This window comes from Callospermophilus lateralis, chromosome 15 (genome assembly GCF_048772815.1).
Source record: "Callospermophilus lateralis isolate mCalLat2 chromosome 15, mCalLat2.hap1, whole genome shotgun sequence".
In the NCBI taxonomy this organism is placed as follows: domain Eukaryota; kingdom Metazoa; phylum Chordata; class Mammalia; order Rodentia; family Sciuridae; genus Callospermophilus; species Callospermophilus lateralis.
Window position 1 is genome coordinate 75119030 of NC_135319.1, and position 24289 is coordinate 75143318.

The window sequence follows — 24289 nt, forward strand, 5'->3', positions numbered from 1 at the left end:
CAGTCTAGGAGGTAGGTACTGCTACCCCATTTTTATGGGTGGTAAATATTCTGTTCAAGGTCAAAGAGCCAGTAAACAGCAGAGAAGATCTGAAGCCAGGACTCCAGACCCCTGGCACACATATCTGTGCCTCATGGCTCTATTTCCACTATCCATACCAAGTCACACCAGAAACAGGACAACATCTGTCATTTCAAAAAGTTCCTTGAGAGGTGAGTCTGCAAATAGAAATCCTGAACTTGAAAAAGAAAGGGGATAGCTTTTACAATCAAAACTAGAGGTGGCTTGGGAAGCAGACCTTCCACTACTCCCCCATCCCCAAGGAGATTTCCTGACTCCAGAGAAGACCAGAGGTACTTAAACTTGAACCTGAGCTGCCTTGACCTTACAGAATGCTTTTAAAACTCTCCAAATGTTTTTACCCTCCAATAAGTAATTAAATAGTCTTCATAAATCAGATAAGCCTGACTTCACAAAAATCAACAATTTCACTATCCGACATATAATTTATATTTATGTACACAGTCACTTTTCACAAAAGCAATGCTCTTCTTAAGAGAGAAGAAAGAGCCTTACCTTCTCATAGGCTGTAGGGGTCCCAAAATGCATGGTCCTGGTCACATCTGTGGTTCCATCCCTTTTGAAAATAGAAGAAAAAAAAATGTTTTCAGTCAACAATAGCTTTCTCTCAATATGAGGCAGGCAAACATGAGGAGAAATTAGAACCTTCACACACTGCTGAAGGGTATGTAAAATGGAGTCATTTGAAAAACAGTTCATCATTCTTAAAGGTTATATGGAGTTACCACATGAGCCCGTAATCCCACTCCAAAGTACATATGCCCAAGAGACCTGAAAACAAGTCTACACAAAATTCTGCACAGGAATGCTCACAGCAGTATTATTCACAATAGCCAAAAAGTGGAAACAACTCAAAGGTCCATCAACTGATGAGTGGATAAACAAAACGTGGCATATACATACAATGGAATATTATTCGGCCATGTAACGGAATGAAGTACTGGTGATATATGCCACAACATGGCTGAATCTTGAAAGCATTATGCAAAGTAAGATAAAACCAGACAGAGAGGTCATATATTATATAATTCCAATTTACATGAAATGTCCAGAATAGGTAATCCACTCCCCCTTTACTCCACTATGGGTTCTTCCGGGAAGAATAAAGGGGGAATTGACTGCTAATGGGGATAAGGTTTCCTTCCAAGGTGAAAATGTTCTAAAACTGATTGTGGTGATGGCTATGCAACACTGTGCATTCACCATAAAAAAAAAAAAAAAATCAGTTTTACATTTTGAGTGGATCGTATGGTACATGAATTATATCTCAATACAAGACAAAGTGTAAGTGTAAAAATGGCCTGATAAATGGGAGTGAACTTGACCCTGAAACACATTCTTGGTCTACAGTATGAAGACTGTTCTGTGAGAGACACCATCGCTAAGGTAATGAGAAATACACAGGCGTCTACTTGTAGCATAAGAGGGCCAATTCAATTCCTCATTAGGAAGGCAAGGAATTTATTGGACAAAGACATTAGAAATGCCCAAATGCATCTCTTAATACACCCTAGCCTACATCCTTGGCATAGAAAGGATAAGTCTAGGAATCTTGCTAAAACTTGAAAGTGAATGGGTTATACCATTTTTAAGCCGTCCTAGAGCCCTTGGCATAAGGCTGATACACCAGCCCTCATGTTCCAAGGCCAGGCTATGGTTATCCTATAACTGGCTGAGCTCCTTTGATAACTAGGCTTTCCATCCTAACTGCAGTGATGAATGGAGCACCCCAAGGCCTCGATCGTGAGATCTCTGATTAAACAGCATCTGTTCTCACTCCTCTTCAAAGTTCCATATGGACACCCAGCCAAATGTTAGGATCCCCTCTGAGAAACTATGTGGAGCAGATGACCATGAAAGCAGCAAGACAGAAAGAAGAAAATTCAGAAATTTAGGGGCATTCATTCATTCAAAATTAACCCTTACCTTCCTAAGACCCAGGAGAAGCTACAAGTCTCGGGGGCTGGCAGACAATTCTATGGGCTAGGGCAGAAAACTTCCCAGGGGTGTCAAAAGCTTGGTTCATTTCATTTTAGTACTTTAACAACTTCTAGCCAAGAACTAAACATTTTCTATCAGTCATTTGTGGGAAGAGAGTCACAACTGGGCTATTTCAACTAGAGGTGAGAAAAAGGACAAGACAGGAACAATTCTACAGTGGCAGCACAGAATGAGATCCGCAGCTGAGCACTCTTGACTGGAGTACGGCTTATCCACCCACTTAACTGCCTTGAACCTACAGGGTCAGGTTCTGTGGCAGCCCTGGTCCAGTTCACTTACTTGTATTGAGCGCCTGAGTCAATGAGGTACACCTCATCCAGTGACAAGGTCCTATTCGTCTCAGGGACCGGCCTAACAAAATTAATTAAAAATTAGTTATTCCACAAATGTAAACACTTGATGAATCTGAGAGAAGGGCACATAGGGTTTCTTGTTCTATTCTTAAAACTTAAACTTAAGTCTGAAATTATATCAAAAGAAACTTACCCAATAAATTTATTGTTCCAACTAGTGTTTTTTAAATATTTTTTAGTTGTAGATGGACACAATATCTTTATTTATTAATTTTTATGTGGTGCTGAAGATTGAACCCAATGCTTCACATATACGAAGTAAGTGCTCTACCACTGAGCTACAGCCTGAGCCCCTCTAACTAGTATTAAACTTATACAATTCAAAGAATCACTCAAAACTATCTCCCCAACTAGATAGAGTTCAAGAGGAAGGAAAAATAACACATTTATCTATATCTACCTGTGTTTGTGATGAACAAAACCAGCATTTAAAAGAAGTCACTCATTAAAGCCACAGAAACAAGGATCCATAGCAGCAAGAGGACTAAGCTACAGCCATGGGAATGAGGCAGGAACAATTTGGGGTCGGTCACTGGCAGCCTCACTAGTTTCTGGGGACCTAGGACTTGCCACAGCTTCCAGGTCCCTCCTTTAGACCTGACCCCGTCATGTGCCTCCCTACTCACTTCTGAAACCATCAGACAGGCAGAGGTGAGGGGGTTGTGAATGTCTCCATTTGAGAGAAACACTGAAGGGATTTTGCTGGGAAAGGAATGGATCGCAATACTTTTAAGCTGGAGGACTTTTCTCCAGATGAATGTGAGGTATTTTAAAAAGTGTTCTGGTCTCCCCAGGCCATTTTCCAGGCAATATCACTGATGGGAAATGCCCAAAAGGATAAGAGCATTCCATGCCTGGCTCTGCAGACACCAACCCCTCTCCAGCAATAAGGGCACCAGTAGGAACATGAGCTGCACAACCAACCCAAAGACAAACAGATGTGTACCCAGCCTTCAGCACCCTGCCTCAAAACAGGCTTCTGACAGCCTGCAATGAAGAACGCCACAGGAGAAGCAAATTTCTCCCCACTTGGTTTAAAAACTTTTAATGCTTTAATCACATGAAAAATTCCAGGATAACTTCGAGCCAGAAAATTCATCATCTGAATTAAACTGAAATCCCTTTGATATTTTTATGTTGGAACAGAAGGATTAATGTGAGAGAACTGTACTGTCACATCTGTGACTATCTCCCACACAGCTTCAAAATCTGCCCCGAGACTAAAAACTCTAAATGTGATTATTAAAAGGGGGCGGGGGGATCATACTCAAGTACAGCCAGGGAGACAGACCAGGGATACTTTTTCTGAACATAGCAGATAGAGACACACAGGACTCAAAATGTCCAGTGCAAAGTGAAGGCTGAGCTGAGTGACATTGAAGCTGAAGCCCTTGGCCACACCCAGGGTGACATTTCCCTTCATCTCCACAAGCAACTCTGCCAATCCTAAGCCTATCAGTGCCCCTCTGTCTCACAGATTAAGGAGGCTCTGCTCTGGGTCCTTGGGCTCTCAAAGATCATGTGATACAAACTCCCACAGACCAGGCTGCAAGCCCAAGGGATGGGGGAGAGGGCTCTGTTATCTCTATCCAAAACAGGCTGCATATCACCTAGTGCTGTTTTTTTTTGGTATGGAGGTGATGGAACTCACAGGATGGATGAACTAGGACACCAATAAGACCGTAACTATGAAAAAAGAAAAGCACTCAGAAATTTCAGTCATCGAGAGGCAAGAGCAATGGACAGTTTCTGCAGCCTCAAACATGAAAGCAGTGTCATCTGCACTGTGGAATGCCACACTGCACCTAAAAAGAGACCTCCAAAGGGTAGAGGCTGGGGAATTTAGAGAAAGTAAGACCTCTGAGGTCTTATTTCCCTGAATTTTATAGTCTCAACAGACATACAGAGGTGGGCACAGGGGCCTCTGGTAAAATAATGTCTCTCCCCTGCTCAGGCTCCTGTGCAGAAGCAGCAGCAAAGCCAGGCCATGTGCTCCTCCGCATGCCTTACGCGTAGTGAATGATGGCGCCGTTGGGTCCCGTACTGGAAATTGTGGGGAAGCTCAGGTCCACAAAGTCAGCCTGTTGCCTAGAAAAGACACAGAGGGCAAAGCTGCTCAAACATTTTGGACCGTGCTGAGAATCAGGACCTTTCCAGCCTCATTTACCTTGCCAGGCAACTCAGCATACAGTTCACTGATCTCCCAAATGGAACCTCACCTGCGGAATTCCTCAGCTTTGTCAGCAGCTGAGATCTCTGTCACGCCACCTTTGGGAACCTGCAAGAAAAGTGCTTATAAATCATCCATGTTAAGAAGGTACATTAAAAGCTTGCTCCTTCCTCAATTCCCAGTACTAGCTGTCTAATCTACAAGACACAACTGTCTGCTCTTTACAGGAAGGGAATTTCCAGAGGTTCTCACCAAAGCTATCTAAAGCAGAAGCATTTCTATTTGTTTTATTTTTCACCCTTTTTAGGAAATCATCCTAAAGAAATAAAAAGGATAAATGCAAAGATATCATTGCAGAGTTACTGAAAATAGAAAAATATTAAAAACAAATGAAACAATCAAAAATAGGAGGAATGGGTAAGTAAATCAGTCTTCCCATTAGATGCAGTCTCTATTTAGATCCTTTCTTAAGGCCTCAAAGCACATGGAAAATGCTCATGTTCATGATCCTAAGTGAAGAAAATAAAATACAAAATTATGTCTATATACTGAAAGACATACAAAATTATTTATATCTTGAAAAACAGAAGTCATTTGAAAAAATATAAATACAGACAAATAAAACCATGGAGAAAAATAGTGGGAAATAAGGATATTTCCTTTTTCCAATTAAAGAGTTGTTTATAACATAAAATTTAAAGGGGACACAATATTGTTTAATAAAGAAGTTGCATTCTTGTCAATTACAGGGATGGATAGGCAAGAAATTAATGGCTGATCCAATTTAATACAAAAAGTTTTATGGCTTAAAGTTCAAAATGTACACAAAGAGGGCTGGGGTTGTGGCTCAGCAGCAGAGTGCTCACCTAGCACATTCGAGGCCCTGGGTTTGATCCTCAGCACCACATTAAAAATAAATAAATAAATAAAGTAAAGGTACTGTGTCCAACTACAACTAAAAAAAATATTTTAAAAAATGTACACAAAGGTCTGTTTTCTCCAAGTATAATCAAATCGCCTATAATAAGAAGGGTCATTTTTCCTATTCTACTTTTCCTTAAATTCCACTTAGTGTGTCTTCCTAATCCAAAAAGGATCCACTGTGTTAGAGAATTTTTCTTCTTCCTTGTTACTATGTTCTATAATTAAAAATTTTAAAATATGCATATACACACCAAAGTTAGAGAAAAAGTTACTAAAAGAGATCACTAAAATTAGACCACATGATCAACAGAGCCCAAAGGAAGCCACAGTTAGAGATCCCATGTAGGTATTTTGGAATCATTTATATCCATGTGTTCAATGATGTCTAAGAACCAACCTCTTTCTCCAACCAGTTAAAGAGTTCACATAGGGCAACAGCATCTTTAATCTGTACAAACACAGAGACATTTTTTAAATTATTACTGAAAGTTAGAGAGCCAAATTCAGAGGGCCATCCCTAAAACAATCCAGAAAGAGTAGCACCTATCGGATCACCAACCACCAGCAATCAGGGTTTTACAGGCAGACATTTCCTGGAAGCTAGTTGGCAGCAATTCCTATTAACAGAGAACAGGCTCCTCTGCTAGCAGTAATTAAGGAACAGGCAAGACGGGTCCTCAAAGCGTGGGCAGTTCTCCCAAGGCTGAACTCCTGCCCTACAGGAGCCAGTTTGAAAGACAAGACACTGCTCCAAAGCTGTCTCTGATACCAGATCTTTCTGGGCACCCCCCCACCCCACCTTGAAACATAATCCAGCCCCTTTTCTTCATCACCTTCACATCTTCACCATCCTCCAGACCACCATCTTTACAAAATATAAGGCTGTGCCTTATACTTTGTAAAGACCTAACCCATTGAGTATTTTATTTCATTCTCTAATCATCTCTGGAAGGTCCAGAAGACTGAGGCTGAGAGAGTCCAACTTGTGCCAGGCCCAGAACCACTCAGTAGGTGAGGGATTGAACCTTCTGGCCCCTCCCAGCCCATCCTCTGCTCTGGCTGCTCTACTCACGTGAGCCCGCCTCATGCCTTCTGACTCGGCTGCATTCTTCACAGCTTTGGCAATGCAGATGGGGGTGTAAGGCATACAGCAGCGGTGATCCTGGGGGCACAGGGCAGTAGAATGGGAAACAGGGCCTGCTCCAGCTGCCCTGACCATGTAGTCACCCCTTCACCAAACAAAACACACTTGAGGATTTCCACTCAGGCCGCACCAGCCCTCTGGGGCCTGGAGACCCCCCCACTTTGGTTGATGACCCTGAGCATGATAAAAGGAGTTTGAGTTCATTTGGAAGAAGTAAGAATATCATACAGGACATCCTCCTCCATCCCTGCCCCACAGCTCAGAGGCCGCAGGCTGCTACCCTAGGCAAGATACCTCTTTTCCAAGCCTCAGCAGCTGTGGTTAGAGTTCACTACCTGCTCATCAAGGATGAGAATAAGTTAAAATTTAGCCCTAGGAAGGGGGCCTCAGAGCACCTGCCATATAATTTCTCATACTGCTTTTCTTTCCCCTCTCTCCCACTCTCTCATACACACACACACACACCCCTAATGAAACATGGAAGGCAAGAGTGATCACTACTTGGATAAAGAAAGTAAAGCTCTTCGTGACTGAGTGGCTTGCCAGAGGTCACACACAGTATGACAGTGGCAGGGATGCAATGACAAGCTGTGTCTAGAGAACCAGGCCTTGGCTTCTCCCAGGATGGTGGGACCACTGCTCAGTGGAAGAGAGGACAATGCTGAGCCTGCCACAGGCCACTTGGCAACCAGAAGCCCAGGGCAGGACAGAAGAAAAGCTTCCTTCTAAAGAGACCTGGAATTCAGTCCTGTCCCAGACTCCACCTAAAATGAGGCAACAGGAACCCACTGCTTAGCATTGCCCAGAAAGAGCTCAGTAAATGGCAAGTTGTTATGATCGTTTGATCTTTGACAAATGCCCACAAAGGCCTCAAGTTCCTAGACTAAAACAGTAGGTGGAAGACGGGGTGTACACAGAAGGTGTTCTCACCCCATATGCACCCTTATTTACTTAGCATTCTGTCCTAAATAATTTTCACAACATCAAAGCCCCATACGCTATTTACATTTTTTCTCATACACACTAAATGCTGAAACAGACACATTTAAATAAACCTAAGTATTAATGTGTGCCACCTAAGACCATCTTTCATGCCACACTCTGGCAGACACAGGCCACAATGAGTCCAAAGGGCCTCAGACCTCGATATAGCTCCAGCTCTAGGGCTGATCCAGAAAGACAACAGCACAGACCCCACAGCCTCTGCTCCAAAAACAGGTATGTAGGATGCCAGATCTAGAGGGGCTAGCAGGGTTCAGGCAGGCCAGAGAGGGACCACCAACCTTAGGGATGGCCTCGCTCACGGCATAGCTGGCCTTGTCGCTGATCCACACCTTCTCCCTCGGGGAGAGGTCGGCACACAGGGACTTGAGCTGGCTCAGGATGGACTTGTAAGGAAGCACTTGGATTCTGTATTCAGCCTCCAGGCCCAAGTCAAGAAGCAGGTGCTCCTTCACACTGGGGGCATCTATGCGGTCCCCATCGATGAAGAGCCTGCATAAGGGTCAGAGGTGGGTGACAGAAAAAGGAGGGCACATGAGTAAGGGGGTAAGAACACACACACACACACACTCACACACAAAATGGGTTCTTTCTGCCAGGAACCAAATCCAAGCAGCTTTTCCTCCCTTCCACTGCCTCCATGAATCTTGCCCACCCAACTGTGTTCCCATCCCGGTGTATGCAGTTATTATCCACCAACTACCCAAGCCAGACACCTGGGCACTGTCCTCCCTGACACCTCTCCTCTCCTCCGTTAAGATCTTGGAACCTACAGCCAGGTGCCCACCACATCTGTCCAGCTCTGTTTACAGCCTGGCCAGTTGCCACCCCGGCTTGGGCCACCACTTCTCAGCTTCCAAGTCTGGCCCCATCCATTCTATTTTTCAGTCATTACATTCTTACAATTTATAAGACTGATCATGTGGTTCCCTCTGAACCGCTCATTCAGTAGCTCCCTGTTGTTCTCAGCTTGGCCCACAGGCCTTTCTTTTCTGTGGCCCCTGCTTACCTTCTGGCCACACTCTGGCTCTGACCACATTGAACCACTGCGGGTCCTCCACATGCGCTGCTAACTCCTGCTAAGGCCTCTGAAAATGCTGTTCCCTCCACCTGGATCACGTTGCATACTCCTCCTCACTCTGCCATTCACCCAGATAATTCACACTTACCCATAATCTTTGCTTCAATATTACTTTCCCTAAGAGTGGCCTCTGACCCCCAAGTCTAGTCTAGGCCCCTGCTAGAAGTTGTTCTTACCCCCTGACAGGCTGGTGCCCACTTACATGCCTGAATCCCTCAGGCAGAAGAGACACTTATCTTCCCAACTCTAACCCAAGATTGTCTGTTGTCATTCACCCTAACACCTAACACAGGCCCCCAGCACACAGAGCAGGCACTCAATAAATGTACTGTCCAAATGAGGAAAGCCATCCAGTAGAAGAACAACGATAGGAAGGCCACAAACAAGCCTTTGAAAAGATAAACTGACAATTTAACAAAGCACAGTTCAGAGACTTTCTCTGACCTTAAAATGATCATTTCTGACCTTCAAAATGACTGCGTTTATTTGCATTGTGGACCCAGCATGGCATAATTAAACCTATACATGTTTATATCCCTTTGCACTGGCTGCTAAAAACCTGGAATCAAATATGCAGCCCGAACAAGACCTTGCAGCAGGAATGTTGTGAGCTAACCTCACTCCAGCTTTGTCCAAATATCCTCACCTACTTATTTCTTAATCTCATGGTACTATAAATGCTTTCATAGATTTCAAGTCATATGAGGGGTTAAAGGAGAGGCAGGATATAAATAAGTACCTAGGGTAAGGAAGACAAGAAGAGAAAAGGGGAAAGGGCAGGAGAAAGGAAGCACATCAGCAAAATGTCAGGCTGGGACCTGAAAGGGAGCCTGGGGCTCCGAAGAGCTGCGGGGAGGCTGTCCAAGTGGGGATTAAACACTCACATGATCGTCTCTAGTCCTATGATTGCATAGGAGAAAAATACTGGATTGTGCTCCACATCTGATCCTCGGAGATTGAACAGCCCTAAAAAAGGAAAGCAAAGTCCCTGTCACCTGCCTGGCTTCCAAGTCATGCTTTAAGAGGTAGCCTATAGGGGAGGGAAAGGCTTTCATGTGGACTCCAATGACTATTAAAGGACTCAAGCGACACTCAAAAAGCAATACCCTCAGTCCTGGCTCCACCTCTGAGTTGCAACTGCTGGTGTCTGCCACCTGATGGCACCAGAACTGTTTCTTAGGCCATTGTGTCACTGTCCCGAGTTGGGAACAGAAGAATTCTTAGTCAGAAAATATGAGAAATGCCCACCAAATGGTTGAAATGACCCGCCTAGCAGTGACCTGCCAGGCTTGGCTTTCCTGCACACAAACCTCTAGCACTCCCAAATAAAAGGGGAGAGCCAAGCACTCTCTCCTTCCTGAGAAAAATAGCCAGGGGTAGAAAAACTAGGACCCACCCACAAGGGAGGCCAAATGAGGACCCCTCTGAGCCCCATGGAAGCAGAGCTTCCCGTCAGAAGCAGAAGAAAAGCAGTGAGTCATGAGGCTGTGGCCCATGAATGAAACCAGAGCCTGCAGGCCACCCACGGTCTGCTGTTACCAAGATGGGTGGAGGACCCGCCTGCAGCCAGGGTCTGGGGTCTAGTGAGGTCACTGAGCATTTGAGAAACTAGAGAGACCAGCAGAGAGCACAGCTCTACTCCCAGGGCTTCAGGCTCCCAAATGTTTGCTCTCAGGAGGACCAAAGGGCAAAAAGGCCCCAGCACAAAAAATGCTGCCTCCATTTTAACATAACAGCCTCTTGAAGCAAAACGGTGAGACCATAGTTTTTGCCTATCATTAGCCTTTTTTAAAAAATGACAGCATCTGGGGTTGGCGAGGGGTGAAAAAGTTGGGTCAAAAGCTCTACCATACACATACCAACACCACCCCAAAGTCAAAGAAATAGGAAGAAGAAAATTATCAGAAACCAAGATATGGATTTATGAGCCAAGATTTGGGTGGCAGCATTATAATAAATTGTGGGAAAACTGGAAATAACCCAAAGGTCATCCATAGGGAGATGACTACGCAAATTTTATAGCATAGCCATTTAATGGAATGCTTAATACTTAAAATATGCTTGTATACACTTAGAGCACTCTGATATATTTTTAAAAACAGGCTACAAAAAATGACATGTGCATAGAAATATTACCACTGTCTCTAGCTCACAGGATTATAAGTGATTTTTGTCTTCCTTCTATTTCCTCCGCACTCTCCAGCTTTTCCAAAATGGAAATGTGTTTCTGTTACACTCAAGGGGAGAAACTAGCTTTGTATGTTTTTTTCTCTGATGGTGGAATTATTAAGCTAATTAGGGACATAAATCACTGACACATTTGACAAGTTTAGGGGATTAAAGAGATGAGATGGGACTGAAGAGACAGGACACTTGTGTGCAGTAGGGTCTCTTTTTCCAGGGAGGAGGTAATAAGATAAAGCAGTGCCCTCTGGGTCAACCTGGGTGAAATCCAGCCAGAAAATAGGAGACAGGAGAGGAAATTTCAACCAGATTCCTTCAGGTTCTAGAAGACAATAGAAGGTTCTAAACAATTGCAAGGAAGCAGTTTAAGATCTAAGGACTGAGAAACTGCTACTGTATCAAAGGGCCTGAGAGGAACTTTCAGTCCCTGAGTTTACTGAGGTAGAAATGTTTCTAGACCATTCTCACTGAGAAGACTTTGGAAAACCATAGGAAAAGTATAAATAAAAAAAAATATCTCTTAAAATCCCACTCTACAGCTATAAGAGGCTGACAGACAGGAAATATTTGGAGGAAATGCCCTTCCTCAGAGGAGCCACAGTCCCAAGAAGTGGGCATCACCCATGGATTCACCAGGAGCCCCCTGACTGTAATAAGGCTCCAGGTGAGGCTATAGCCCCTCCCCACATGCTGTCATTCTTTCTCCTTCATTCTGACATCTCCTATACCCATTTGGTGACACAGTCACCAAAAGGCTTATTCCCTGGCCACTCAGAAAGCTGAATGGCATGAACACACAGATTCCCAAAGACCGAAAAGAAGAGATAGAATTACACTCCCAAGCAGTGAAACCAGGGCACTCACAGGCAATCTCATCCAGGGCAGTGACCACAAACCACACAATGTTCCTCTCCGCCATTTTCAACCGAAGGTCTGCAATCTTGTCCTTCCAGGAAATGCCTATAGAAAACAAACATGGTTGTGACTCCAATTCTGATCCCAGGAAGCAAGAGAAGTCAAGTGAAAAATCCCATCCCAAACACTTAGCGACCACCATAACTTACAGGAAGCATGATGCTTGCACAGGCAGGAAGCCCAAATGCAAGTCCTGTGCGAGAGGCACGACTCTGACAAGTCATCTGCCCATCAAGAGCTCTGACTGCCTCACCAGCAAAATTTATTCATTTGTTCATATGACAAATGCCTATGAAGCACCTACACTTACTGTAGATGCCAGAGCTCTCTACCATGCTGGTCACTGGCTGCAGTTATAGCCCTGAACTAGACCCAGACCCTGTCCTGATGGGGTTTATAATCTAGAAAAGAGGACAATTAAATCGGCAATTAATTACACTACTATCTAAAGACCGATGCAACAGGGAATGCCAAGAAAACTATGTGAACACACCACAAAGCAGAGAAAAGTGACCCCTGTTCTCACAGGAAGGAATATCACTTTACATTCCTGAGGCCTCAAGAATTGCTTTCAATGTTAAGACCTAGGAATTCCCTGTGCCTGTGACTACCCCTTGCAACTCACACTCACTCCACTCAACACAATGAAGGCCTCCCTGCTGCTCCCAGGATGAAAGTGCAGCCTAGAGGAATTTACCCCATAGTCACCCAACTACCCCACCACAGTGGCATTGGTAACTAAAGTTACAGTCACCTGTATCTAGGATAAGCATCTCTTATTTACCCAGCACCTAGCACAGTGCCCTACACATAATAAACAAACAAATGTTTGTAAAATGAAAGTTTACCAGCAATACTTGTTTTCCTTTTTCCTACAACAATATGTCAGAGCCTCTGCTTTAGTAAAAATTAAAAAATAAAAAATTCAAACCATGCTGATGGAAAATATTTAGCTGACCCTGGACCCATCCTCCCCAATGTGTGATACCCTCTGGTGAGGTGTCACACAGGAAAGCAAGCTGGGGGCTGCCCCACCACCAATGGTTGTTTTGAAGATCAGCTCAAGAATGCTATTTAAAATTTGGCAGAGAGACTAGGCTGTAATGTTTTCTTCCCAGACCCCTCTGGGCAATCTGCCTACATTCCAGACATCCCCCAAGCACCTCTGTTTCTACAGCAAGACTCCCTCCTCTGTAACTCCACCTCCCAGTTCTCTCCCTCTACCCCTCCACTGCTGTTATAGATCCACACTTTTGTCTCCTACAAACAGTGCACAGAACATGCTGCTCGGTCACCACTACCACACAGGCCAATAAACACCCATACCCAGACAGAAGGTAAAGATGGAGGTGGGCCTCAAAGGTAAACCTACAAACCCTAACGTCAGAAAAGGAAATAAATCCTAGAAACTGCTAAGTTCTGTTTCTAGTATTAGACAGTAGAGAATTAGTTAGCAGGTAAAAGGTGAAAAATTAAGTCTTCTCAGTAGTATCCAAAAAGCCACCCAGAAGAGCTTTGCAAAAACAAATCAAGCCAAAGTGAGTGGCAAGTTGATGGTAACAGTGGAGACCAACAAAGCCCCTGCTTTTGTCAAATGGGCGGTCCTCTGGGCAGCTCAGATTCGACTGATTCAGATGGCAGCAAGGATGAGAGGTGGGGGGCAGAAACTGGGCCTGCTAGACACAGCATGGTTCTCACCTGTATAATCCAAGCCTAGCGTGAGGAGGGGCTTACAGGGGCGCTCAGGACGGTCTGTCCAGATTTTATCGACAAGGTTCTCCTTCACAGGAATGAGGTGGTGGCCAGCACTTCGCAGGACCTTGGCCATCTTCTTCCAGTAATCTGAAAAGACGCATATGGCCAGCCATGAACTGGACACCATTTCATCTGAGGTAGGCAGCAGGGCCCTGCAAGCCAGGCCCTCACTGAAGGGCCAGCCTCTCAGGGCCCAGTGAGAGTGAGTAAGGTGAGGAACTGTCAGAGGACGCCTTCACCACTGATGGCTTTCCCCTGCTCTGTCCCAGAACTCTTCTCCCATCTTGACCTCTATTATGACACCAAATCATGCTGAGCCACATTCCACACACAAACAAGGATCAAGAGGAGTCTAGAAGTCACTTCCTTACCCATGCTGGAATGAGGTCACTCACCTGTAGGAATGATGAGTGGGTCTACACCCACCCTGGATCCTTCAGGAAGCACACTCACCAGCCAGTCTTCCTGAGTTGGAGTGTCCTTCAGACCTAGGGAAGGAGAACTAATGAGAAACGATTTCTAGATAGTGCAACTCATCCATACCAGGACAGCAGCAGGTTCCTATATTAAGGACATTCTTTAAGGTGGACTGGCAGCATTTAGAAAATCTGAACCAGGATTGAGATCCTGGAAAGATACAGAAAGAATGGGAAGAGCATGAGACCAAAGGGAAAAAAAGCATGACTGTCATTCAACTCCTGGCAAAACGTCCTCCTGGGATCACCACAACACAAGTACATGCCTGGTGTTGTTGCAAAAAATCACCTCAGTCAGCATTTAGTCACTTCCCATCACTATTCACCTGACAAGAACCCAAGCAGTGATCTGGTCAAGGCCAGGTGCTGGGATCCTTCCCCCACATCACACTGCAGAGCAAGGGACAACATTTTACCAGTTCCTTCCCCTCATCTACAAGGTCAAGGTCACAGAGAAAAGGCCCCCGGTCCACTTGAGAGTTGAACACAGTCTTGGTCACAAAGAAATCTTTCAAAGATTACAGAGGGCACACAGGAGCCTGCTGTCATGGCAGTCAGCACAGTCCTGGGCTTCCCAATTCCTGAGAGAGACAGCCCTTTCTTCTTGTTTCTACTAAATAAACTTCAAAGGGGAACTATAATTTTTACAATCCAGTTTTTCTTTAATAAAGTCCTATCTTCTCTATCTATACTTTTTTGAAACAGATTTTTACTAAGCAATTAACATTCAGGTAAAATACACGCAGAGTAAAAGCTCACATTTTCTGAAACAGTCCTTGTTCTTACTGTTTTCTCTACTGACTCTTGGTATAACCACATAACCACAAAAGAGAAGTTCAAAGGTTTATAAAGAAATGAGCTCATGAATCCCAATTCTAAAAAGCTGCCTGGAGGCTGGCATGGAGTTTTATTTTGCTATTTGATTCTTTCCTATTTTTTTACAAGCCACTAAATAAACCACTTTATTAACAAAGTTTTTGTTAGGGCCCCTGGTGTAACTTCTACAGGATGAAGTCACATCATTTCCTAGCAGATAAATCTTTGGCAGAACACCTGTGGTGAATCACTCACTGGCCAACAAACCCACTATAATCTTCCTAACACAGGGGACACACCTGAGAAAAAATAGATTTAGAGACAGACAGCAAGCCAGAGGGGCTTGAAAGGGAGACTGACTCACCTGCTACTCCCCAAGCTACTTTAACATACAGACAGTATTTGCCCCTTTGCCATTTTGACCTCAAAGTGCTAATAGACATGACACCTTGAGCTTGTGGATCCCAAAGAGAGAAGCCTTCAATTTCCCCTCTGTAAAATGACTACCCTGAATCACACCCCTCCAAAATTTAATGTGCAATGGTACAGATTTGGACGAATGCCAATTTCTTGGTTTTCCTTAAATTCTCAAAAGGGTCCATGATGTGATAAAAGACTAAGATCCAAGAGTCCCAAAGAGCTGGTCATGTCCCAGATCAGGTCAACTAAAGTGAGGCTAACCATGCCTCTACCCACCCATCTTCATGAGTGTCCAGTTGCTGTCCATCTGCTTGGCAGCCTGCAGAAAATAGCGCCCATCGGTCCACATGGCTGCATGCTCCTCAGTGATGATGGCTGTGCCTGTAGTAGAGAATCAAATAAAAGAGAAAGGTTTCTGACCACATCCAGAAGTTCCACAAAATGGTAGCAGGCAAGTGACAGCTGTGAAAGGACAGTCCCAGTGGGGCAGGTGTGTTCTTGACTCAGGCAAGAAAGCAATAACACTAAAGAACCAGCTGTGGGTCAAGCTCTGAAGGAAGCAGCCATGAGGTCTAGGCTGCTGGGACACTGCCTCTGAGCAGAAAGGATCCCACATGTGCCAGAGAGGTTAAGGCAAGAAGAACTGAGAACTGTGGGCCTATAGCCAAAGTGGTCTTCTAACCAATGACAAATTTTTGCCTAGTGGTCACTGCCATTCCTCTGCTCTATCAGACACTCCAAAGGAGGCGCTTCACCCTTTCCATCCTGAGTGTTCCCAGTGACTCACCAGTCAACAGTCAGGAGTCTGTGCCTCCTAATTCTACCTGCCCTTGATTCCCCCGACAGGCCTGGGGGCTTTCAGCAAGTGACAGCCAAAACCAATCCTACTGGGCCAACCAACACAAGGACTTCCACCAAAGAAAGCAGTGTGCTACCCACAGGGGGAGAGGGGCTCACCCTATGTCCAGCTCACTTAAGGCCTGGGAGCCTGAAGAAAACCACCTGAAATACCCAAGGGTACAACCGTTTTGGAAAAGTTAGGAAAAATGAAGCTCAACATTATTTAAGTCAACAGAGAAAACAAAAGCCAAGCACCTGGAGAATTATGCAGGACCAATAAGTCAAGACAGGAGTCCTGTGGTGCCACTGAAGTCCCATTTCTTGTTTGAGGTGATAGTTACACAGGCACATTCAGTTTAATTGATACTGTTTTCTGTGTGTAGGCCATGTTCAATAAGAAGTTTAAAATTAAAAAAAGTTTTTAGGAAAAAAAAAAAAAAAAAACTTTGAAACTAAAAACTCAAAGAACAACAAAAAGGTCACCAAAAGGTGATTTCATTGAGCTGGGAGGAGGCTCACACAGAGGCTCAAAGGGGACCTCTGGTTGCATTTTCTTTTTGGTTCTATATCACAGGCTGAAACTTGGTTCAGTTATTTGGGGGAGGTGAACAAAAGTAGAAGAAGAAAGACAATTCAGCCACTCACCCGCAGAGCCATCAAATCCAGAGACAAAGGCCCGCCGACAGTCACATGGAGCAATATACTCGCTCTGGAAAACAGATGACAACACATCAGTACAAGCCTTGCTCGGGGCCAGTGGGAACGACGAAGGTCAGGGAATCCTTGGCACCTCCCCAGAGAAGCCAATGGTCTAGTTAAAAAGGCAAGTTGAACTTTTTATTTTTTTAAATTACCACACACCACACAAGGCTAATTAAGGGCTGAAAGAGTTATCTCCTCTACCCCCTTTCTTAATTTGGAAAACAAAGCAAGTGAAGAGAAACAGATAAAAATTGCTCTTTCCTCAATAGCCTTCTCCCCTCCCTTGTCACTGACATTTAGGCATCTGTTATTTTTCTGAAAAGTAGAGCTGAATTTCTGTTTTAAGCGCTAATAATTCTCTAACTTGTTTCTGAACTTCCTGTTTGCATCCCCTCCAAGGTAGCGTCACCAGTCTCTCCCACGCAGGCCCTGTCCCTTCCTGTTAGGGAATGAGCGGAAACGCTTCCTCCAACCCAGGAGGCTTCAGCAAAAGAAAACAAGTCCAAAACCAGGTCCTCCCCACTGAGAATCCCCTTGCCTCTGAGTGGAGGGGCGAGCGGGTGAAGAAAGTAAAACCTGGCTAGGGGACAGGAGGCATATGTATAACTTATGGTAATAGCCAGAGAGGCACAGGGAGCTTAAGGAACTTGCCTCAGGCCAACAGCAGATATAGGACTTGAACCCAAGCAGTCAGCTCCAGGGCCTCGACTCTGAAGCCCCATGCCTGCCTACGCATACATGGCACCTCTCTCTGACCCTTATGACAACTCTTCAGGATAAGACAAATAGCAAGTAAGAAAAACAAGGTTCAAAGAGACAATCTTTAAGTAACGTGCCCACTGACAGGGTGATGGTGGGCCAGGATCCAAGATCAGCTCTGCTCACATCCAGAGCTGCTTCTCCTTCTGTTAGTGGGTTTCTCCCACACCAAAGGACTCAGCAAGATTAAGAATCCTTAGGGTGGGGTATGAGGCTGCTGGTCAGAGCCCAAGGTATTTGGGGGACAGTCAACATGATATGGGGGGGAAATACATGCCATGTTCTAATCCTGCCTTGTGGGTGAGAACTGGCCCTTTCACCAAGGCAGCCACATTATACCCTAAAACCAGCCCAGGACCCCTCCAAGGAGATGCTGGAAGGGCCAGCAGATAGAACTCCAATGCAGCAAGAAGGTGCTCTGGGTCACACCCACTTCCCACCCAGCCCAGCTGCATGGCCTGCCACAAGGCCTCAGCTTCTCTTCTCCAAAACTGGTCATTTCATGCTACATGCACCTGCAGGCACATGTTTTATCCCCAAAACATATGACTATTTCATAGAGTCCTAAGGAAACAGAAAGGGCCTCAGCATCACTTATGAACTGGAGAATCCTTATAAGACTTAGGGGGTTGTGGGAGAGGCACTGGGGGCACTAGGAGAGCTCTACCATTAGAGCTACATACCCACTACTTTTTACTTTTTGAGTCTAAGTTGGTGAGGCTGGCCTCAAATTTGTGATCCTCCTGCCTCAGCCCTCTTGAGTTGCTGGGATCACAGGCATGCACCACTGTACCCAGCTAGAATCCTTGTTTATTAACCCAGTGATCACTGGGTATAAAACTTTTTTTTAAAAAAGGGGGCTTAGGATATAACTCAGTTGGTAGAATGCTTACCTTACATGCTCTGGGTTCAATTCCCAGCACCACCAAATAATAATAATAAAAGGGGCTGGAGTTGTGGCTCGGTAGTAGAGAGCTTGCCTTGCACGTATGAGGCACTGGGTTCGATAATAAACACCACATATAAATAAATAAAGGTATTGTGTCCGTCTACAACTAAAAAACAGTTTTCTTTAATTTTTTTTTAAATAATAATAATTAAAGTACTAACAGGACAGTAAGTTAATGTCTCAAAACTTGCCTGAAACCTATAAGTGCTACATGGATGGCACCGACGAGATAGCTAATCTCTTCTTCCTGAACAGTGAGAAAGTCTCTTAGAGACTGGGGCGTCAACGCTAATAAAAATAACTTGTGCTAAAAAATCACTGCACACACGGGGAATACACAGCGAGAACTCATCTCAACTGACGACATGACTCCACTGACTTGGGCCCTCCTCCCTGTGTCACAGAGTGAGGAGGCTCTACAGCTGCCAGAGAAGGCAATGCTTATCTCATCTGGTGGAACATCTTTGCTCAGGGGCACAGTTCTTCAGGAAGCCAGCCCCCTCGGCTGAATAAGTCTGAGAGTGGGGACAGGCAACCCAGAGGGTTTATCCAGACTTCCCATCAGAAAGGCAGGGAAGGATTTCTCTGAAGGGACGTAGAATTAACACCAGATGCACAGTTCAGTTTGGGATTCAGACAAGGTCTGAGGCAAGAACCAGACATGACCTAAGTGGTCAACATGCCAGGAAGACACGGCCGCAGCCTCACCTCCACACCAACAGACTACACAGAACCCAGGCAAGCACGGGGCCTAGGTCTCCATTCTTCCCCAGCCACAAAGCTGGCAGGGTGTGGGACATTCTTCCCAGAGCACTGCAAAGGGCCTATGGCATGCTCAGAAAAAAACACAAAGAAACATAGCTGGTGGCACTTCTCCAAAATTTCTCACTTCTATCTCTGATAACAGGACTCAGTCCTAAGCTCCATCATCTCTACCTGAATCACTGCCCTTATAATACGTTTTTTACACACAAAGGAAGTCTTTCAGAAATACACACACACACACACACACACACACACACACACAGACACACACAGACACACACATATTTACATGAGATTATATTAGCATCTTCCCTAAAACCCTCTAATGGCTTCCTAGCACATTTAAGATATAGTCCAAACCCTGGCCTGGTCCCCAAGGCACCACTGTATCTGGCCCTATTTTTCCCCATTTTTCACTCCCTTTCACAATGCTCCAACAACCCCAGCCTCCTTTCAGTTCTCTCCACATCCTGAACTCCGAGATGCTTCAGGGCCTTTGTCTATGCTCTTTCCTGTTTCTATAAAGAGCCTTCTCTTTGATCATGGCATGGCCAGCTCCTTCTCACTTTATATTTCAGGTCCACTGTCGCCAACTCAGAGACACCTGCCTGAACTACCCAGCTAATGTAGCCACCTGGCCACTTTGAACTCTCTGTATAGAACATTTTCTAGATTTTTCTCCTCTTAGTTAAGAATTTACATTTTTACTGTATTGTTCCTCCCATAATATAAGCTCCATGACATCACAGTGGTTGTCATTGTGTCTATACACAGTACAGATGACATGCTGTAGGTCCTCAAACCACACTTACAGAATAAATGAACAAGAGGAGGAAAGCTGAATCTCTTCACTCTGGCCAGTTAAAACCTTAACCATCTCTGTGAAGATGGAAGAAGGAGTCATGAGCCAAGGAGTAAAGGTCACCCCTAGGAGCTGGAAAAGGCAGAGAAGTGGGTCCTCCTCTGGAGCCTCAGAAGCAATGCAGCCCTAGTGACCACTGTAGACTTCAGACCCCCTAGAAATATGAGGGAACAAATTTGCACTGTTTTAAGCATTACATTTGTGGTACTTGATTATGGCAGTGGCAGAAAACTAATAACAGGGCAAAGATCTGAAGGGATTATAACTGGAATTTCAAACTCCAATACCTCAGACATGTAAGCCAAACAAGTCAAGCAAGACAAGAGGTGTCTTTTCTAAAGAGAGAAGCCCTTACTCGGCTCTCATTCTTGTCTTGCTGGGACTCAGGTCACATGTCATCAACCTTCAATATTTCAGAAGAAGGTAGAAGTATAAGTGTTCATGAGAAATCGCCCAAGTTTTAAACGCTGGCATCTAATTCAAACATCATAAATAAAACACAGCTAAATAAAGCACATCTACAAACTACTGGGAAGGAAAAAAGAAAAAGCCATAGTCCTCTCTCAAAATCTGGCTCAAACACATGGTCTTCCACGAAGCTTTCTAACCAACTCCAGCTTTCAGAGACCTCCCACATCTCTGAATTTTACAGGACCATCCACATGGTATTTATCCACACTGTGCCTTGAATGATAACAATACTTGCTAAAATATTCGGCTGAACACCTGTTAGTTGCCGATAACTATATATTCATTTCCTCTCATTCTAACCCACAGCAGCTCTGGAAGGATTCATCCTTCTACCTACCCATGAAAAGTAAAAAAAAAAAAAAAGAAGAAGAAGAAGCAACAGCCCAGAGGAGAAAATTACTTACTTCCCCAAGGAACCCCCACTGTAAATGGCAGGGTCAGGATCCAACTTCCGGTCCAACTAATAAAAGTCCCCACCCAGGGTGTAGCTCAGTGGTAAAGCACTTGCCTAGCATGCACCAAGCTCTGGGTTGGATCCCCAGCACAATTTAAAAAAAAAAAAAAAAACAAGTTCCCATCCATGCTAGGTGTCAAGTCACCTCTTCTAATCTCAGAGGTTGCATACATCTACTTTCACAATTAGATTATAAACTCCCATGGAACAAGGAATACAAATCATGTTTCACACTTGCCTCTACAGTCATCAACCTTGCAATATCACCTACAACCAGGAATCAGACCCACATTCAAGCCTGGCTTTCAGTTTATGAGCTGGGCATATGTTGGGTTCAACTTGCCCATGTGTAAAATGAGGAAGACGAGAAAGCCCACAGCAAAGGGGTAAGGTGTGATATAAGCAGTGAGCACGTGCTTAGCACTGATGGACTATGCATCAGGCAATGAGCTAGACTCCGTAGGAAACATAATGAAATATCTTCTTAGAGCAGATAATCTGGCCAGCAAAATAAGAGAGCTATTGCATGAAATGTCAGCAGTAATGCACAGCCACATAAACTATGCTGAATAGGCAATACAAAATTTGCTACAGTTTTCAGGGCTGGGGTTGTGGCTCAGTGGTAGAATGCTTGCCTAGCATGCATAAGGCACTAGGTTTGATCCCTGGCACCACATAAAAATAAAAATAAATAAAATAAAGGTATTGTGTCCATCTACACCTAAAAAAATATATTTTTAAAAAATTTGCTACAGTTTTAAGGATATAGAGATTTGCCTTAAATCCATCAGGCAAGCTCAGAGGTTTGACCCAGGCCACCATCGACAGGTGAGGAAGAGCAAGAGAACAATGTGGAGAGAAGGAAAGGTGTGAGAAGGCCAAGAAGCAAGAGGCAAGGTCTGGGGGAGGCTGGCAATAAATGCTGGGTTCACAAAATCTCACTATTCCAATAACTTAGGAAAATGGGGTAAGAAAACACACAAACGTACAGAAATAACCTCTCCAAAATCGGTGATGGCTCTCCGACCTTAAGGATCCATGGAAAGAGAGAGAATCACTGGAATTATTTATTCTTATATAGGGGACACACAAAGGGAGGTTCCATGGAACATTCTATCCCAAAAAGGGCAAAGGGGTAGGATTACAAAGGAACAAGTAAGTGTAACTCAACCCCACCGGGTGACACCTACTTGTGGAGCCACGCCTCATTATGGGAGCAGAGGTAAGGCCCAAGTTATTGTGGGGCGCAGTAATTGTTTACTATCTCTTGCTGAGGACTTAAGGGCGTGTATTTCCAGAGCAACTCCCACAGGAGGCAGCAAGCCTACTGGCCTAACAGGGCAGGAAGTTCAAGGAAGCAGCAGAGATTTCTGGCAAGGCCGTCTGAAGACAAGGTCAAAGACATCAACCCTTACCCTAAGCTTGAACTTTATCCTGCAAGTTCTAGACAGAACTTGAAGACCAGAGCTGGGATTTAAAAAGAGTGGTCACCATAGCCACATGCATATGGAACAGGGCAAGGAAGATTGATGGCTGAGTGATGACTGAGGTTACCAGAGCATGTACTGGGATGACACCTTCCCCTCCCTGACCCTCCATTCCCATACGCCTAGCACATGCCTCAAACATAGGAGGTTCTCAATGAAAACAAAACTGAATGAATAAATGGTTGACTGTACACAGGAAGTACCAGAGTGTAAACTGTGAATGAAGACATGGATTCCTTGTGCCCAGATATTTAGATAACTCCCAATCTTTGGAAATTTCTTATTCTCTCCTAAATGGAACCAAGTCGAGGTATATGGTGAAAACAAATAGTTGTCCAAAGATTCATATTCCTACCTTAGTGTAGAAGAGTCACTGAAAAGTGTCTGCCCAACCAGGACTTCATTTCCTAGGCCCTCTTGTATCTAGATGGTGTCATGTAACCAGGTCTTACCAATAGAATGTGTATGGGAAGTGATGTCTGGGTCAGGGCACTTAAATATGAGTGTTCCCTCTCCATACTCCTTTCTGGGGTAGGGGTGAATAGGATGGAAAGAGCCTGGATCCTACCCAGGAAATCCACTCTTGTGCTTGAAGATAAAAGCCTTCACAGTATCAAGCCACTGACACTTAAGATGGGTTACAACTGCTGGCATTACCCTAGTTCACACAGTTGCCAAAATCACTACCCCTCCTAGGAAAAAGCCTCTTAAAGTACAAAACAAACAAACCAGGAAGCTGGAGGAACAGAAAAGCGTTCAAAGAGTTTAGGAAAATCTGATTTGTATCTTCCAGAAGAAGGAACCATAAACACAGTGAAATATGTTGGCAAAGTCTCTGACAAATATGACCCTTTTATAAGCCAAGCCAAGAATTTAATATGGATCCTTTCAGATGGGGAGAATGAGGAACTGGGATTTCTAAAAGGAAGTACTTACACAGCTCTGGGTCCAACCAATGATTCTCCTGATTTGGAGCCAATGGTGCCCACAAATCCCAATGTTTCACTTAAGACACTACATGAAAGCCTCCAGATTACCAGAGAAAAAGGACAAGTCCTCACTGTAAAAGTCCCCTTGGGCCTAAATTCATTATACCACTACCTTTGTTCTGAGTTTTAAAAAAAGAAATCCTCAGAGGGGTAGAGGACAGAGAGCAGCAGACCACTGGAGTGCCAAGTCCTTGAGTAATTGTGCAATTGGGGTACGTTTCTCTGTAGTAGGGAACAGTGTGTGGGTGTGTGTATTTGTGTTTTGGAAAATACACAAAGGATAGAATTCAAGATTCCCCTTCACTTCTCCAACACCCTCCCTTCCCCACCCAAAAAGAGAAATTCCATCAACCTTGAATCAAGCCTGAAATGAAACAATGAGGAGCAAGAGTCACAGAGAACAGAGCTTCTCTATTGCTGAAGAGGCTGCTGTGCAGGTCACACACAAAGCCAACCCTTCCTTCTTGTTCTCACAGTCTTGGCAAGGACCCAGAGACCCACTTAATAGAGTCACCCCAACGATGCCCCTGCTCTCCACAGGAACTGAAACAAAGCCTATTTCTTTTTATTGATGGCACCACAAATACCCTGGGCCCCAAAATTCCCAATCCTCTCTGCCTCCTGCATATGAAGCCCACATGTAATCCAGGTTCTACTACTTCTCTTCTAGTTCCTCTTCTCTGCTCCTA

At 44.5% G+C, this 24289-nt stretch overlaps 1 protein-coding gene across 6 annotated transcripts in view; it reads right to left on the reverse strand.

Annotated features, from left to right (window-relative positions):
* Positions 1 to 24289, reverse strand: part of Xpnpep1 (X-prolyl aminopeptidase 1) — a 51555-nt gene that overhangs the window by 7645 nt on the left and 19621 nt on the right. For all 6 annotated transcript variants that reach the window (XM_076835321.1, XM_076835320.1, XM_076835322.1 and 3 more), the window contains 13 exons: positions 16808 to 16871; positions 15599 to 15703; positions 14006 to 14098; positions 13554 to 13697; positions 11805 to 11900; positions 9641 to 9722; positions 7957 to 8167; positions 6602 to 6691; positions 5927 to 5977; positions 4655 to 4713; positions 4446 to 4523; positions 2362 to 2433; positions 577 to 637 (listed from right to left, as the gene is read on the reverse strand). In XM_076835321.1, the coding sequence (XP_076691436.1) occupies positions 577 to 637; positions 2362 to 2433; positions 4446 to 4523; positions 4655 to 4713; positions 5927 to 5977; positions 6602 to 6691; positions 7957 to 8167; positions 9641 to 9722; positions 11805 to 11900; positions 13554 to 13697; positions 14006 to 14098; positions 15599 to 15703; positions 16808 to 16871 (1206 nt within the window). The remainder of the gene's footprint in view (positions 1 to 576; positions 638 to 2361; positions 2434 to 4445; positions 4524 to 4654; positions 4714 to 5926; positions 5978 to 6601; positions 6692 to 7956; positions 8168 to 9640; positions 9723 to 11804; positions 11901 to 13553; positions 13698 to 14005; positions 14099 to 15598; positions 15704 to 16807; positions 16872 to 24289) is intronic.